We start from the raw sequence: 17,413 nt of genomic DNA on the forward strand, positions 1-17,413 counted from the left end.
GACTTAACCAAACATAGAGATATAACAAGACCAGACTTAATATATATATATATATATATATGTATATATATATATGTGTATATATATATATATATATATATATATATATATATACATATGGATATTAAGAACAGAATGGGTCCCCAGACACAGCAAAAGAAACAGGGGAATGAAGAGAAGACGATGGATTGACGAACTAAGGAAACCTTCGGGTACAAACTTGGTAAAAAACCATAAATATAATAGCTGGTGAAACTAAGATTTCATAATAGCTGGTGAAAATAATTCCTAATAGCTGGTGAAAATAAGATTTCAAAATAGCTGGTCAAAATAAGACTTCATAATAGCTGGTGAAAATACTTCCTAATATCAGGTGAAAATAAGATTTCACAATAGCTGGTGAAAATCAGATTTCATAATAGCTGGTGAAAATCAGATTTTCCTAATAGCTGGTGAAAATAAGATTTCATAATAGCTGGTGAAAATAAGATTTCATAATAGCTGGTGAAAATAAGATTTCACAATAGCTGGTGAAAATAAGATTTCACATTAGCTGGTGAAAATAAGATTTCATAATAGCTGGTGAAAATCAGATTTCATAATAGCTGGTGAAAATAAGATTTCACATTAGCTGGTGAAAATAAGATTTCATAATAGCTGGTGAAAATCAGATTTCATAATAGCTGGTGAAAATCAGATTTCATAATAGCTGGTGAAAATAAGATTTCATAATAGCTGGTGAAAATAAGATTTCACATTAGCTGGTGAAAATAAGATTTCATAATAGCTGGTGAAAATAAGATTTCATAATAGCTGGTGAAAATAAGATTTCACATTAGCTGGTGAAAATCAGATTTCATAATAGCTGGTGAAAATCAGATTTCATAATAGCTGGTGAAAATCAGATTTCATAATAGCTGGTGAAAATAAGATTTCATAATAGCTGGTGAAAATAAGATTTCACATTAGCTGGTGAAAATAAGATTTCATAATAGCTGGTGAAAATCAGATTTCATAATAGCTGGTGAAAATAAGATTTCACATTAGCTGGTGAAAATAAGATTTCATAATAGCTGGTGAAAATCAGATTTCATAATAGCTGGTGAAAATCAGATTTCATAATAGCTGGTGAAAATAAGATTTCACATTAGCTGGTGAAAATAAGATTTCATAATAGCTGGTGAAAATCAGATTTCATAATAGCTGGTGAAAATAAGATTTCACATTAGCTGGTGAAAATAAGATTTCACAATAGCTGGTGAAAATCAGATTTCATAATAGCTGGTGAAAATAAGATTTCACAATAGCTGGTGAAAATAAGATTTCACAATAGCTGGTGAAAATAAGATTTCATAATAGCTGGTGAAAATGAGATTTCATAATAGCTGGTGAAAATGAGATTTCATAATAGCTGGTGAAAATGAGATTTCATAATAGCTGGTGAAAATAGGATTTCACAATAGCTGGTGAAAATAGGATTTCATAATAGGTGGTGAAAATCAGATTTTCATAATAGCTGGTGAAAATAAGATTTCATAATAGCTGGTGAAAATAAGATTCCATAATAGCTGGTGAAATTAAGATTTCACAATAGCTGGTGAAAATCAGATTTCATAATAGCTGGTGAAAATGAGATTCCATAATAGCCGGTGAAAATCAGATTTCATAATAGCTGGTGAAAATGAGATTTCATAATAGCTGGTGAAAATGAGATTTCATAATAGCTGGTGAAAATAGGATTTCACAATAGCTGGTGAAAATAGGATTTCATAATAGCTGGTGAAAATAAGATTTCATAATAGCTGGTGAAAATAAGATTTCATAATAGCTGGTGAAAATAAGATTTTCATAATAGCTGGTGAAAATGAGATTTCATAATAGCTGGTGAAAATGAGATTTCATAATAGCTGGTGAAAATGAGATTTCATAATAGCTGGTGAAAATGAGATTTCATAATAGCTGGTGAAAATAGGATTTCACAATAGCTGGTGAAAATAGGATTTCATAATAGCTGGTGAAAATAAGATTTCATAATAGCTGGTGAAAATAAGATTTCATAATAGCTGGTGAAAATAAGATTTTCATAATAGCTGGTGAAAATGAGATTTCATAATAGCTGGTGAAAATGAGATTTCATAATAGCTGGTGAAAATGAGATTTCATAATAGCTGGTGAAAATAGGATTTCACAATAGCTGGTGAAAATAGGATTTCATAATAGCTGGTGAAAATAAGATTTCATAATAGCTGGTGAAAATAAGATTTCATAATAGCTGGTGAAAATAAAATTTCATAATAGCTGGTGAAAATAAGATTTCATAATAGCTGGTGAAAATAAGATTTCATAATAGCTGGTGAATATAAAATTTCCAAATAGCTGGTGAAAATAAGATTTCATAATAGCTGGTGAAAATAAATTTCATAATAGCTGGTGAAAATAAATTTCATAATAGCTGGTGAAAATAAATTTCATAATAGCTGGTGAAAATAAATTTCATAATAGCTGGTGAAAATAAATTTCATAATAGCTGGTGAAAATAAATTTCATAATAGCTGGTGAAAATAAATTTCATAATAGCTGGTGAAAATAAATTTCATAATAGCTGGTGAAAATAAATTTCATAATAGCTGGTGAAAATAAATTTCATAATAGCTGGTGAAAATAAGATTTCATAATAGCTGGTGAAAATAAGATTTCATAATAGCTGGTGAAAATAAGATACCTCTCCATCCAAGCTAGGACCAAGGGGGACCAGGCAATGGCTGCTAAGGACTAAGGAGGTAGACATTTAAGTTCCCTGGTTCAAAGATGGTGAAGTTACGTTCGAACTACGACATACCTTCACCATTTTAAGTTTGAACTAAATCACAATAAACCTTTAACATTACAAGTTTGAACTCCGATAAACCTTCCTCATTAGAAGTTTGAACAGCAAACCTTCCCCACTGAAGGTTTTAACGACAAACCTTCCCCATTAGAAGTTTGAATAGCAAACCCTCCCCATTGAAGGTTTAAATGACAAACCTTCCCCACAAGAAGTTTGAACAGCAAACCTTCCCCACTGAAGGTTTGAACTACGACAAACCTTCCCCACTAGAAGTTTGAACAGCAAACCTTCCCCACTGAAGGTTTGAACTACGACAAACCTTCCCCACTAGAAGTTTGAACAGCAAACCTTCCCCACTGAAGGTTTGAACTACGACAAACCTTCCCCACTAGAAGTTTGAACAGCAAACCTTCCCCACTGAAGGTTTGAACTACGACAAACCTTCCCCACTAGAAGTTTGAACAGCAAACCTTCCCCCCATTGAAGGTTTAAACGACAAACCTTCCCCACTAGAAGTTTGAATAGCAAACCTTCTTCATTAGAAATTTGAATAGCAAACCTTCTTCATTAGAAGCTTGAATAGCAAACCTTCCCCATTGAAGGTTTGAACTATGACAAACCTTCCCCATTAGAAGTTTGAATAGCAAACCTTCCCTATTGAAGGTTTGAACGACAAACCTTCCCTATTGAAGGTTTGAACGACAAACCTTCCCCATTAGAAGTTTGAATAGGAAACCTTCCCCAATAGAAGTTTGAACAGCAAACCTTCCCTATAGAAGGTTTGAACTACGACAAACTAATCCCCTTTAAAAGTTTGAACAAAAAAGGTTCACCATTGGGAGTTTGAACAACAAGAAACCTGCTCCCTAGAAAATTTGAACTATGACAAAACCTTATGATAAATCTTATTCATCGTAAGTTTGAACTATGACAAACTAAAAACATACTTCACCATTGTGGTTTCAATCAAGACAAGCCTTTCCCATACGTGGTTTCAACTACGACAAACTTTCCCCATTGGAAGTTTGAACTATGACAAACCTTCCCCATTGGAAGTTTGAATTATGACAAACCTTCTCCACTGGAAGTTTGAAAAATGGCAAACCACCAATATTTGGAGTTTGAATTATAACAAACCTTCCCTAGTGGAGGTTTGACCTATGACAAACCTTCAACATTTGGAGTTTGAATTATGACAAACCTTTTCCATGGTAGGTTTGAACAATGACAAACCTTCCCATTGGAAGTTTGAACAATGACAAACTTTCAACATTTGGAGCTTGAATTATGACAAACCTTCTCCATTGAATGTTTGAACTATGACCAACCTTTAACATTTAGAGTTTGAATTATGACAAACCTTCTCCACTGGAAGTTTGAACGATGGCAAACCATCAATATATGAAGTTTGAATTATGACAAACCTTCTCAATTGGAAGTTTGAACTACGAAAATCCATTTGGAGTTTGAGCCATAACAAACCTTCCCCACAGGAGGTTTGAACTGTCAAACCTTTAACATTTGATGTTTGAATTATGACATACCTTCACCACACCATTGGAGGTTTCAACTACGATAACCTTACCTATTTAGAGTTTGAACAACAGCAAACTTCTATTTGGAGTTTGAACTACAACGAACCTTCCCTATTTGAGATTTGAACTATGGCAGCCTTCCCTATTTGGAGTTTGAACTATGACAAATTTCCAAATTTGAAGTTTGAACTACAATCTTCCCTAAATGGAGTTGAACTATGACAACCTTCCCTATCTGGAGTTTGAACTACTACAACCTTTCCTATCTGGAGTTTGAAGTACAACAACCTTCTCTATCTGGAGTTTGAACTCATACAATCTTCCCTATTTGGAGTTTAAACAATAAAAATGTTCCCTATCTGGAGTTTGAACTATGACGACCTTCCCTATCTGGAGTTTGAAGTACAACAACCTTCTCTATCTGGAGTTTGAACTCATACAATCTTCCCTATTTGGAGTTTAAACAATAAAAATGTTCCCTATCTGGAGTTTGAACTATGACGACCTTCCCTATCTGGAGTTTGAACTACTACAACCTTCTCTATCTGGAGTTTGAACTCATACAATCTTCCCTATTTAGAGTTAGAACAATGAAAACGTTCCCTATCTGGGTTTAGAACTCATACAATCTTCCCTATTTGGAGTTTGAACTATGACAACATTCCCAATCTGGAGTTTGAACTATGATAACCTTCCCGATCTGGAGTTTGAACTATGACAATCTTCCCTATATGGAGTTTGAACTACTACAACCTTTCTTACCTGGAGTTAGAACTCATACAATCTTCCCTATCTGGAGTTTGAACTACTACACCTTTCTAACCTGGAGTTTGAACTCATACAATCTTCCCTATTTGGAGTTTGAACTATGACGACCTTCCCCATCTTGAGTTTGAACTAATACAATCTTTCCTATTTAGAGTTTGAGCGACAACACCTTTCCTTATCAGGAGTTTGAACAATAACACCCTATTAGGAGTTTGAACTCAGAAAATCTTCCCTATTTGGAGTTTGAACTGACAACCTTCCCTATCTGGAGTTTGAACTACAACAAATAATCGTTATTTGAGGTTTGAACATTGACAATCCTCCCTATCTGTAGTTTGAATTAAAACAAATCTTTCCAATTGAAAGTATGAACTACGACAAACCTTCATTATTTAAGGTTTGAACTACAACCTTCCCTATTTGGAGTTTGATCCACAACAAACCTTCTCAATTGGAAGTTTGAACTATGACACATCTTCATTATTTGTGGTTTGAACTACTACAACTTAACCAATTTGGAGTTTGAACTGCAACAAACCTCAATTGGAAGTTTGAATGACAAACCTTACCTATTTGAGGTTTGAACTACGACAACCCTTCATAATTTGAGGTTTGAACTACGGCAAACCTTCATAATTTGAGGTTTGAACTACAGCAAACCTTCATAATTTGAGGTTTGAACTACGACAAACCTTCATAATTTGAGGTTTGAACTACGACAAACCATCAATTATATACAATTTGAACTGACAACTTTCCCTGTTAGAAGTTTGAACAACAAACATTACCCACTGGAGGTTTGAACAATGTCAAACCTTTACCTTTGAGAATTTGATTAGAGGTTTGAACTGCGACAGACCTTCCACAATGAAGGCTTGTATATATATATATATATATATATATGATGGCACCAAACTTCACTAGGATAAATTTTTGGAAACCATTAAAAATGAAACTCGAAACAAGTAAAAAAAAATTAGGGAAAACAAGAGAAAAATAAAAAAGGAAATAAAAAAGTATATGCCGCAGTCACTGTCAGGGGTGCAGGCATGCTGTTGGTGAGGAGGACTGCTTCGTGAAGTAGAGAAAACATACAAACTTACAAACGCCACCCTTTAACTCACTGCCTCCCTCTTCCTCCAGCCCAACCAAAGCCACTTCAGTCTTATTAGACCAACACCTTTCCCCTCCTCATGGGACAAATAAAATTGCCCCTTACCATAAAGGTCTTCCCATAGACGAGATAACTTATATATATATATATATATATATATATACACACACACACATTAAATTCACTATCACTCCTCCATCCGTCTCGCCCACGACATAATGATCACCATCAACAAATAAATTTCATACATGATACACTAACTTTACTACCACAGCCATATGAGAAGAGAGAGAGAGAGAGAGAGAGAGAGAGAGAGAGAGAGAGATTGACCCTCCTCCCCAAATTTTCATTAGGGGCCTCACGCGAAGATATTAGGGGACCACGCCCAAACATAATAAAACTCTAAACGCATATACGTACGTCAGTAATGACGCTTCGAACGAGCGAACGAAAGCATGTACGTACGAATGAGTATACGTATGCATGGATGACACCATATACGTACGAATGACAACACCTACGTACCAATGTCAATAAGTACACTACGAATGACAGCAAACGAATGTCAATAAGTACGTACGAATAATGTGGTCTCCCGTAAGTTTCCATTGTTTTCAAGTTTTGCCGCGCAAACTAGCGACTGTGGCTCTCTGTCGCTCATCCCCGTCACAGGCGTGGCATGGCTTTGAGGCTCTCTGTCGCTCATCCCCGCCATGGGTGTGGCGTGGCTTTGTGGTGCCACAGAGTCGCTAGTAACTGTGTCTCTATATCAACTTCACTTTAAAGGTTTTAAAGGCAGCTCATGAATGGCAGAGGCAAGGGACAGTGACATTGCCCTATCAAGAAAGATAATGCCCTAAAGACTAACCATATATACATATGATCAGCATCCAAGACCCTTTTCTAATACAGTTAGGACCAGGGTGAACCAGGCAATGGTTGCTGACGACTCAATAGGTAGACCTACAGGCTCCCACAAACCCCCATCCTTGGCTCACTAAGATGGTGAGGTTGCAGCCCCTAGAGAAACTAACGAGTTTGAGCGGGACTTGAACCCCAGTCAGGGACGTTACCACATGGCCACGACGATGACAACGGATTTGCAGCTTTCTACTTCTCCGTCAATTCTTCTTACGCCACGTCTCAAAACTTTCCTCGGTAACACCACCTCGTTTCCATAAAGGAGGCATTGGCTCAACCATCTCTCCTCCAAATCTTCTGCAGACGTCCTGCTACCGATCTTGCTCAACCAAGCAAGACACTTCTACTTGCTCACCCACGGTAGGACCAGGGTACAGCAGGGAAGGTCTGGTAATGAGCTACAAGCTCCAACAATTTTCTTACAGCTGGTGCCAATATGCAAGTAGGGACACTCATGATCCTGGTTTACAATAGATTGATTGATTGATTTGAAGTTCCCTGGCATCCTGACATCGAAGGTCATTGACGCCGATATTGTTTATTATAAATAAAGATTAAAAGAAAATTCAATTAAAACCAAAGACGTAAATATGTTATAAAAGTTAAAAAGCATTAAAAAGACCTACTTCGGATATAAATAAAACAATTCCACTAGAAGTTAATATGATATAAAAGTTAAATAGCATTAAATAGGCATTGTACGACACATCATGTCCAAGAATCTTGGCCAAGATGATGGCTTACAATAACCACAGTTATCACAAATTAAAACTTTTAGATACACATCGAGACAAATTGCCAAGAAGTTAAGAGGGCAAAATTTTACATCTTTTGCACAATTTCGTCTCATTTTCCCCAATCTAAAATTCCTCTCTCGATATAGCAACATCGAAACTTGCGTTGAAGCTTATGTGCGGGAATTGGCAGACTATTTTTCCAACCTCAGCAGGAATAAATTTAACAAAAACTATTTATCACACTGATTATATACCGAGTATATTTTTCCGCTGGTGTACAGTTTTACAAAGTCAAATTTTTATACATACATACGTATACCAAGGCACTTCCCCCAATTTTCGGGGGTAGCCGACATCAACAAATGAAACAAAAACCAAAAAGGGGACCTCTACTCTCTACGTTCCTCCCATCCTAACAAGGGACTCAACCGAGTTCAGCTGGTACTGCTAGGGTGCCACAGCCCACCCTCCTCCGATATCAACCATAGATGAAGCTTCATAATGCTGAATCCCCTATACTTGTGAATAATAAAAGAGAACACATCTTACGGGACACCCAGGGTTAACGTTATACTTCTATCGCTTGTATACTAATAACAACAACAACAACAACACATATTTAAGGTGACTCAATGAAACTAATGCAACTCATAGTCCCTATGTCCCGAGTTCAAGGCTAGAAAGATTCTGAGAATGACTTTTCTCTCTCACCAATTGCCTAGTTCTGCCAGGTCCTAGTGTGGGTGGAGAAAAGACGGGGCCTTGGATGTTGAACTTTAATTCGATCAAGACCTGAAACCTTTTCCAAGCTAAATGGAGGTTACAGTCGCTGACAAAGTGAGGTCGATAAATAAGTCGATCGGATCAATCTTCTGTGTGGCACGTAACCAATTCAAGTTGTCAAAAAGAAGAAATCCCCAACTTAAAAGCAATTCAATTTGTAAAAAAATAAAAAAAAATCCCCAAAACGACTAATTCAAGTTGTCAAAAAAATCCAAAAATTAACAACCAAATCGAATTCCCAAAAGAATCCCCAACTTAACGACCAATTCAAGTTGTCAAAACTAAGTAAGAACCCCAACTTAAGGACCAATTCAAATTGTCAAAACCAAAACAAACTTAACAAGAAAAGCACTAAAGAGTGCAGACCTCCACCACAGCAGCTTATTTCTCGAAACCAGCTTGCCTTTCCCAGAATCAATTTAGACCGTAAGCGGATTTGAAGTTTGTATGACATCAACCATGCGCGAACTTGAGGGTAAGGTTAGGGTGAATTCAGTCGACCGTTAGCTCAACCTTGACCTTGTCCTTTGACCTAGGACATTGAAAATTGAATCACTTCCACGTCTCCACATAACAGTTAATCCCTGAAAGTTTCACTACTCTATTTGTAAAATTGTGGCCAGGAAGTTGTTCACAAACAAACAAATGAACAAACAGGGGCGGAAACATAATATCCGAATTTCGTTGGCAGAGGTAAATATAATTTCTGATAAAAATTCTTTGTAACCACAAGACAATCGGCAATCAAAACAAAGTTACATTAACTAAGAGCATATTAACCCTTTTACCCCCAATGCTATTTGGAACTTTCCAACCCTTAACCCCCAGGGCGTTTTCTTTTTTAAGCACGTTTTGCAATATATTTTTTTAAATTGCTCTAACAGCCTTAATTTTTGTCATAGAGAGGTCAGGTTGGTCTCATCATTTTGGAAAATGCCTGAAGTTTCTCATAAAGTTATCAAAAATATGCAAAAAAATTTAAATCGTTTTTTTGCAAGGACGTACCAGTACGTCCATGGGGGTAAAGGGATGAGTTTTGTGAAACGTACCAGTACGTCCTTTGGGGGTAAAAGGGTTAAGTTTTGTGAAACGTACCAGTACGTCCATGGGGGTAAAGGGATGAGTTTTGTGAAACATGCCAGTACGTCCATGGGGGTAAAGGGATGAGTTTTGTGAAACATGCCAGTACGTCCATGGGGGTAAAGGGATGAGTTTTGTGAAACGTACCAGTACGTCCATTGGGGGTAAAGGGATGAGTTTTGTGAAACGTACCAGTACGTCCATTGGGGGTAAAGGGATGAGTTTTGTGAAACGTACCAGTACGTCCATTGGGGGTAAAGGGATGAGTTTTGTGAAACGTACCAGTACGTCCATTGGGGGTAAAGGGATGAGTTTTGTGAAACGTACCAGTACGTCCATTGGGGGTAAGAGGGTTAAAATAAAGCAAATTCTCCTTCGCAAGGACTAACTCACTGATGTACTATTGAGTTTGACAACACCAAAAATAATTCATAAAAGACCAAAACATTAGGTAGTAGGTTGGCCAGGGCACCAGTCACCCGTTGAGATACTACCGCTAGTGTGTTATGGAAGTCCTTTGACTGGCCAGACAGTACTTCATTGGATCCTTCTCTCTGGTTACGGTTCACTTTCCCTTGGCCTACACATACACCGAATAGTCTGGCCTATTCTTTAGAGATTTTCCTCTGTCCTCATACACCTGACAACACTGAGATTACCAAACAATTCTTCTTCCCCCAAGGGGTTAACAACTGCACTGTAATTGTTCAGTGGCTGCTTTCCTCTTGGTAAGGGTAGAAGAGGCTCTTTAGCTATGGTAAGCAGCTCTTCTAAGAGAAAGGCACTCCAAAAATTAAAACCATTGTTCTCTAATCTTGAGTAGTGTCATAGCCTCTGTACCATTTTCTTCCACTGTCTTGGGTTAGAGTTCTCATGCTTGAGGGTACACTCGGCCACACTATTCCATCTTATTTCTCTTCTTGTTTTGTTAAAGTTTTTATAGTTTATATAGGAAATATTTATTTTAATGTTGGTACTGTTCTTAATATTTAATTTTTCCTTTTTTTACTTTCCTCGCTAGGCTATTTTCCCAGTAGGGGCCTCTGGGCTTATAGCATTCTGCTTTTCCAACTAGGGTTGTAGCCTAGCAAGTAATAATAATAACAACTAGAGACAAGTCATTCTGTGGCTAGAAAAAAGACAAACATTTTAGCAGCGTGCGAGTCGCTGTGATTGCAGTACACCACTTAAATCCAGCAGCGTGCGAGAATCAATCCCTCCCGATATGTTAGAATTGTAACCCAGAGAGAGAAAATTGGAAAGAGGTTAGTTACCATAATCATCCAAGCACTTCAAGAGGATAAGATTTCTAAATTGAGACTGTATGGTATATCCGCACTTTGTCTTGTGTAATGGCTATTTGACTAGTTGACCCTCTTAATCGCTGCATTACGTACACTATCATGCCACCATCGTACACATGGTAATTAGCTTGATATACTGTACGTACCGTTGCATACTAAGGTTACTATAATATTTCACTAATATTACATAGTCGTTTGTGTACTAAAAAAACATGTAACCCTTTAGGCCGGGAGCACACTAGCGACTCCGTGGCGCCACAAAGCCACAGCATCGTGTGGCGGGGATGTGGTCTCCCATAGGTTTCCATTGTTCTCAAGTTTTGCCGCGCAACCTAGCGACTGTGGCTCTCTGTCGCTCATCCTCGCCACGGGCGTGGCGTGGCTTTGTGGCGCCACGGAGTCGCTAGCGTGCTCCCGGCCTTAAACTATGAAAGTTGTCCTCATATTTCTCTCTGCCTTCAATATAGGACTTCTAAACTCCACAATTTACTGTCCATATCTAAAAATAACTACTAGAGCTATACATGCCTCCAGGTGAGAAAATAAGCATGTCGGAAAGTGGAAAGTTACCTTACTCAACCCAGCTCTCCGGCATGGTAATAAATAAAAAATCAAACTGACCCTGTTGTCTCTGGTACTTCCAGTCTCTGGCGTCTGGTGATGCGGCTCTGTTCAACATACCTGCAAAAGGAAAAAAAAAAATGAATACGATAAAAAGTTAATTATAAAAAATCAAAGAAACAAATTAGTTTCAATGGAAACAATAAAAACTGCTAACCCATTTTCTAATCAATTTGAGAGAGGGAAATAACCCTTAGCCCGAGGTTTTTTTTTTTTTTTTTCAAACACATTTTGCAATATATATCTTTTAAATTGCTCTAACAGCCTTAATTTTCGTCATAGAGAGGTCAGGTTGGTATCACTCTTTTGGAAAATGCCTGAAGTTTCTCAAAGTTATCAAAAATATGCATAAAAAATTGTAAATAGCAGTTTTTTGCGAGGACGTACCGGTACGTCCATGGGGGTAAAGGGATGAGTTTTGTGAAACGTATCAGTACGTCCATTGGGGGTAAAAGGGTTAATAACTATGTGATTACTGTAATTGCCATACTGTACTACTAATTCAATTAACCCTCTAGTGATCCCCGCCCGGGTCACTCTGCTTGTCGGTGTTATGAAGTATAATTAACAAAGGGATCAAGATACAAATAAACTGAAAATTGCATTTGAAACCTGAATAAATCTTCTACCTCGCTACTTGCATCGCATCCTCGCGCGGTTGAGAAGAGAAGCAATTTATCTCCACGTGTAATCTCAACGTGACGAGACAAGTGACGTATTTACCCGGGAGACATTATTGCTATTAGAGGATTGGATACTGTAGTTGGGTCTAATACAGTGATGCCTCAGCATACGAAAGTAATCCAAGTAATCCGTTCAGGATACGGTTTCGTATCCTGATTTTTTCGTATCCTGAGTCGCGTTTTACATGTAAATAGCCTAATCCGTTCCAAGCCTTACGAAAAGACACCTTTTCTTTCATAAACATGCTAAACTGTAGTAATAAACATGCAATGCAGCCATTTCTATCATTCAATAATTAACCCAACCGTTAAAAACCGCCTAATCCATTCCAGAAACCACCATGAGATTATTCAATAATGTAGTTATGGACTAGTTATCCCCTCCAAGGCCTAAGAAAACGGTCCGTTTTCTTTACTACTGTATAAAAGTTACGGTACTGTACGTAAAGCATTTGGATCAGTGAAGGTGTATTGTTACCTGTACACCTAAATTAAGGGTTGATACCCTGAAAAAAAAAGGTACTGTACTCTCGGCGACGAGTTGGGATCTCGTAAGCTTTTCGTATCCTGAAAATTTTTTCGTATACTGGGGCATAAAAATCTTTGTATCGCTTTTCGTCCCCTGAATTTTTCGTAAGCAGAAACTTTCGTATCCAGAGGTATCACTGTATATAACAAAGGTAAACTCTGAACAATAAGAGACGGAGAGCAAAGGATGACGTTATATAGGGCGATTCATTTCCCTACATCCGTCGAAAAATTACTTTATAGGGATCGTCTGTTGGACAAAGCCGAGATGATGGAAGGTGCAGAATTATTTTGATGTTTCTCGAACATGAATCTAAATACACTTTTATAGTAAAAGATACTTCCAGCCTAAGGTTCCAGCCAGAAAATCAAATTTACGTTATCATGTAATAACACAATTGTTAGAATTTCACGTCTGACACTAAACGAGCACTATGAAAACATGCTAATTTGAAAGAACGCTATAACTAGTTTCTCCGTCTACCAGAGACTGCCCCTATAGCTACATAGCTCCCTACCTTAACCGCATGCATGCGAGTGCGACTCGGTACTTGGCCAACCTCGCACCGAGCCAAAAGTGCAAATATTTGACCAGGTGTAACAGATCAATGTTTCAACCACTCATGGTGAAAGCAATATGAAAAAAACCTCTGCTCTGTAAGGTAATGTAAACACTGTGCTAAGTTCACAGGTACTACGCTATGATTGGCTAAATGACAGCACAGTACTCTACTGTACTGGAAGCTGATTGGCTCAATTAAAATGCTGTGAGTCTATTGGCTCAATGAAAAAATACTGTATGCTGATTGGCTCCATGAAAAAGCTGTAAGCTTATTGGTTAGATGAAAATGCTGTAAGCTTATTGGTTAGATGAAAATGTTGTGCTGTATGCTGATTGGCTGAATGAAAATGGTGTGCTGTGTGCTGATTGGCTCCATGAAAAAGCTGTGAGCTGATTGGGTGAATGAAAATGATGTACTCTATGCTGATTGGCCGAATGAAAAAGCTGTAAGCCAATTGGCTGAATGAAAATGTTGCGCTGTATGCTGATTGGCTCAATGAAAATACTATATGTAGATTGGAGGCTTCAGACTTCAGAATGCTTCTATGAATTTTGACAACATAGCCAAGGAGTTCCATTAGGAAGTAAGAGTTGGAATAGGCTGGAAAGCAAGATAGAAGGAAGAAAGAAAAGAAAATAGAAGGATATAAACTGCAGACATGACTCGAGGGAATGTTAAAAAAGACAAAACGTTGAGGGTTTAGTTACTGTCGCTCGAGACACTAAGAACGTAGAAAACGGGAACGAATACAACCACAGAGTGAACGTACATTCAGGTCAGCTCTTAGACCACATTTACGCTATGTAATTTCTTATATACTGTACACAGACAAACATACAGCACATTCTAATATGAACACTACTGTACACAATGGAAGTTTCAAGTGTACAGTGGTAAAGATTGACTTCAAGCCATACTGTACATTGCAAAGCTACGTAACAAACACATTTTAAAGGTTGAATAATGAACATTATCTTAGGATAACTATTTCTAGATCACGATAGCTAGGTCATTCACCCGTGTTAGTGACCCAGACTTATCTTCGACCCTCTTAGATATACAAATCCCATATGGATTAACGTCTTCGTATATTACAAGGCCCTCTAGCCCAAAGAGGATTACCCAGGGCACCCAGTCCCAAACCACTGTTATCAGTCGGCCAATCTCGCCACAGCAAGAGAGGTAGCCTACGTAGGTATCGATCAAGAACTCAGAGTTAATTGCACGAAATAAAACCCTTTTCGAAAGGAACATAATCTTACTGTGACCTTATCTGAAACGTTCTCAATTTATCGCGTAAACTAAGACATTGATCTGAAAGTTCAAATCTAGAGGATTTCATAAGAGAGAGTCTCTCTCTCTCTCTCCTGTCCTGCACTCAATTAAATCTTCCTAAATGGCCACAAGGTCTCTGCTAAACACCCCCATTAGGCCCTTCTACTTCATCTTTACAATCTTTCTGCTAAACTCTTGCTTGTCATTTATCCTTCTTGCCAAACTATTAAAGGTCGCTCATGAATGGCAGAGGCAAGGGACAGTGACATTGCCCTATAGACTCCACCCAAGCTATGACCAGGGAGGGACAGGCAACGGCTGCTGATGACTCAGCAGATAGACCTACAGGCTCCTGCCAAACCCCCATCCTTAGCTCACAAGGATGGTAAGGTTGCAGACACTAAAGTGACTAAAGAGTCTGAGCGGGACTCGAATCCCCGTCTGGCGATCCCCAGGCAGAGACGTTAACAAATCAAGTCGCGACAGACTTTGTCCTTCTTGCCAAACTCTTGATTTTCCTTTATCATTCTTGCCAAACTCTTGATTTTCCTTTATCATTCTTGCCTAACTCTTGATTTTCCTTTATCATTCTTGCCTAACTCTTGATTTTCCTTTATCATTCTTGCCTAACTCTTGATTTTCCTTTATCATTCTTGCCTAACTCTTGATTTTCCTTTATCATTCTTGCCTAACTCTTGATTTTCCTTTATCATTCTTGCCTAACTCTTGATTTTCCTTTATCATTCTTGCCTAACTCTTGATTTTCCTTTATCATTCTTGCCTAACTCTTGATTTTCCTTTATCATTCTTGCCTAACTCTTGATTTTCCTTTATCATTCTTGCCAAACTCTTGATTTTCCTTTATCATTTTTGCCAAACTCTTGATTTTCCTTTATCATTCTTGGCACGCTTGTCTTTTGTCATTCAGTAGAGTAGAGAAATCGCCGCACCAAGTGAATGGGGATGAGCGCTCCTTGGACCTGACGGAGCACCTTAGCGTCGTCAGTTAACATAACCATAGGTGCTCTATAGGAAATTTCATAAGCTTTCTATAGTAATTTCCAGTTTCTTTCTATCTTCACTCCTTCGTTTAGTTATGCCATAAAAGGTCGACTTAAGTAGGTCGATCGTGACGTCAAAGTCGGAACCTAACAGCTATTTAGTTATGAGGTGAATCAACAAAGGATAACCAACTAATAAAAAATAAAAGCTGTGAGATAACCATGTACTAAAATGGGCCATCTAAAAGTGTAAGTCTTAAACATAGGTTTAATTAAACAACATGGAGGTTTAGTTACCTTAAACTGATACCATGTTAAAGAAATGGTCTGCTTAGCAAATACAGTTGCTCATGCCACATAAATATACCCTATATATTTGCTTTGAAACACTTTTAACATTGAGGAAAAGTACCATCGAAAAAATATACTATTATGTAACACCACACTTCACATCGCACATACTTAACCCTGTTACCCCCAAGGTAAGGTTAAATTTTTAAGCACATTTTGCTATATATATTTTTTTTAAATTGCTCTAACAGCCTTAATTTTTGTCCTAGAGAGGTCAGGTTGGTCTCATTCTTTTGGAAAATGCCCGAAGTTCCTCATAAAATTATCAAAAATATGCAAAAACATGTAATTAACAGTGTTTTGCAAGAACGTATCGGTACGTCCTTTGGGGGTGAAAGGGTTAAGTACATGTATAGAGACAGAGGACGAAAACCCGTGAATGGCACAGGCAAGGAACAGTGACACTGCCCTGGAGACTGACCATATATACATATAATCAATGCAAAGGGCCCCCTCACCACCCAAGCTAGGAAGTGTCAGGCAATGGCTGCTGATGCCGTAACAGGTGGACCTAAAACAAAACCCCCTATCCTTAGCTCAAAAGGATGGTGAGGTTGCAGTGACCAAAGAAACTATAATGCTCTAGCTGGTTTCGAACTCCAATCCAGTAGGACGTTCTTAATACGATACCAATACTCTAGATATATCTTATACTATATACTATATGTCCCCTGTGGCCGTGGGGGCATAAAAACAATTAGAATAGCGCCAACGTTCTCCCTGCGTGTCGTGAGAGGCGACTATAAGGGACGGGACGAGGGGGCTGGGAACCCCCTCTCCTGTATCTACATCCAGTGAGACATCGACCAGCCGAACTCGGTTGAGTCCCTTGTTAGGCTGGGAGGAACGTAGAGAGTAGAGGTCCCCTTTTTTGTTTTTGTTTCATTTATTGATGTCGGCTAACGCCCAGAATTGGGTGAAGTGCCTTGGTATATGTATGTATGTACTTTATTCCAATTACAAAGGGTTCAGCGAACGCACGAGTGAAACGCACGGCGTTCATGCGCCCCAGACAAGGTTGAGAAACCCTGGTCTTAAATACATGATAGATAATGTGGCGACACTTAGCTAGCAGAGGCAAATAGTTCACAGGACTGACACAGGAAATAGGTACTAATGGTGATATATTAATTCTAATTGGGTACAGTATTCAGGATTGTCCTACAGTAAGATAAACCCCATAACCAGCACACCATTTCCTCCTGGCTTCAATAGCCAAACAAGCGACAGCCTCCTTCAGAGCGAGATCGCGGGGTCAAAAGAATCGGCTCCACTTTGACCCAAATGAAAAATCTGCCGGCAGAAGTGTGGAACCACCAGAT

At 38.2% G+C, this 17,413-nt stretch overlaps 1 protein-coding gene across 5 annotated transcripts in view; it reads right to left on the reverse strand.

Annotated features, from left to right (window-relative positions):
- Positions 1-17,413, reverse strand: part of LOC137634026 (heterogeneous nuclear ribonucleoprotein K-like) — a 128,595-nt gene that overhangs the window by 57,693 nt on the left and 53,489 nt on the right. For 3 of the 5 annotated variants that reach the window (XM_068366264.1, XM_068366266.1, XM_068366265.1), the window contains one exon: positions 11,691-11,750. The exons of the other annotated variants lie outside the window; for them this stretch is intronic. In XM_068366264.1, coding sequence (XP_068222365.1) covers positions 11,691-11,750 — 60 coding nt within the window. The remainder of the gene's footprint in view (positions 1-11,690; positions 11,751-17,413) is intronic. 5 annotated transcript variants of the gene reach the window in all.

The sequence above is a fragment of the Palaemon carinicauda genome, chromosome 43 (genome assembly GCF_036898095.1).
Source record: "Palaemon carinicauda isolate YSFRI2023 chromosome 43, ASM3689809v2, whole genome shotgun sequence".
Classification (NCBI taxonomy): domain Eukaryota; kingdom Metazoa; phylum Arthropoda; class Malacostraca; order Decapoda; family Palaemonidae; genus Palaemon; species Palaemon carinicauda.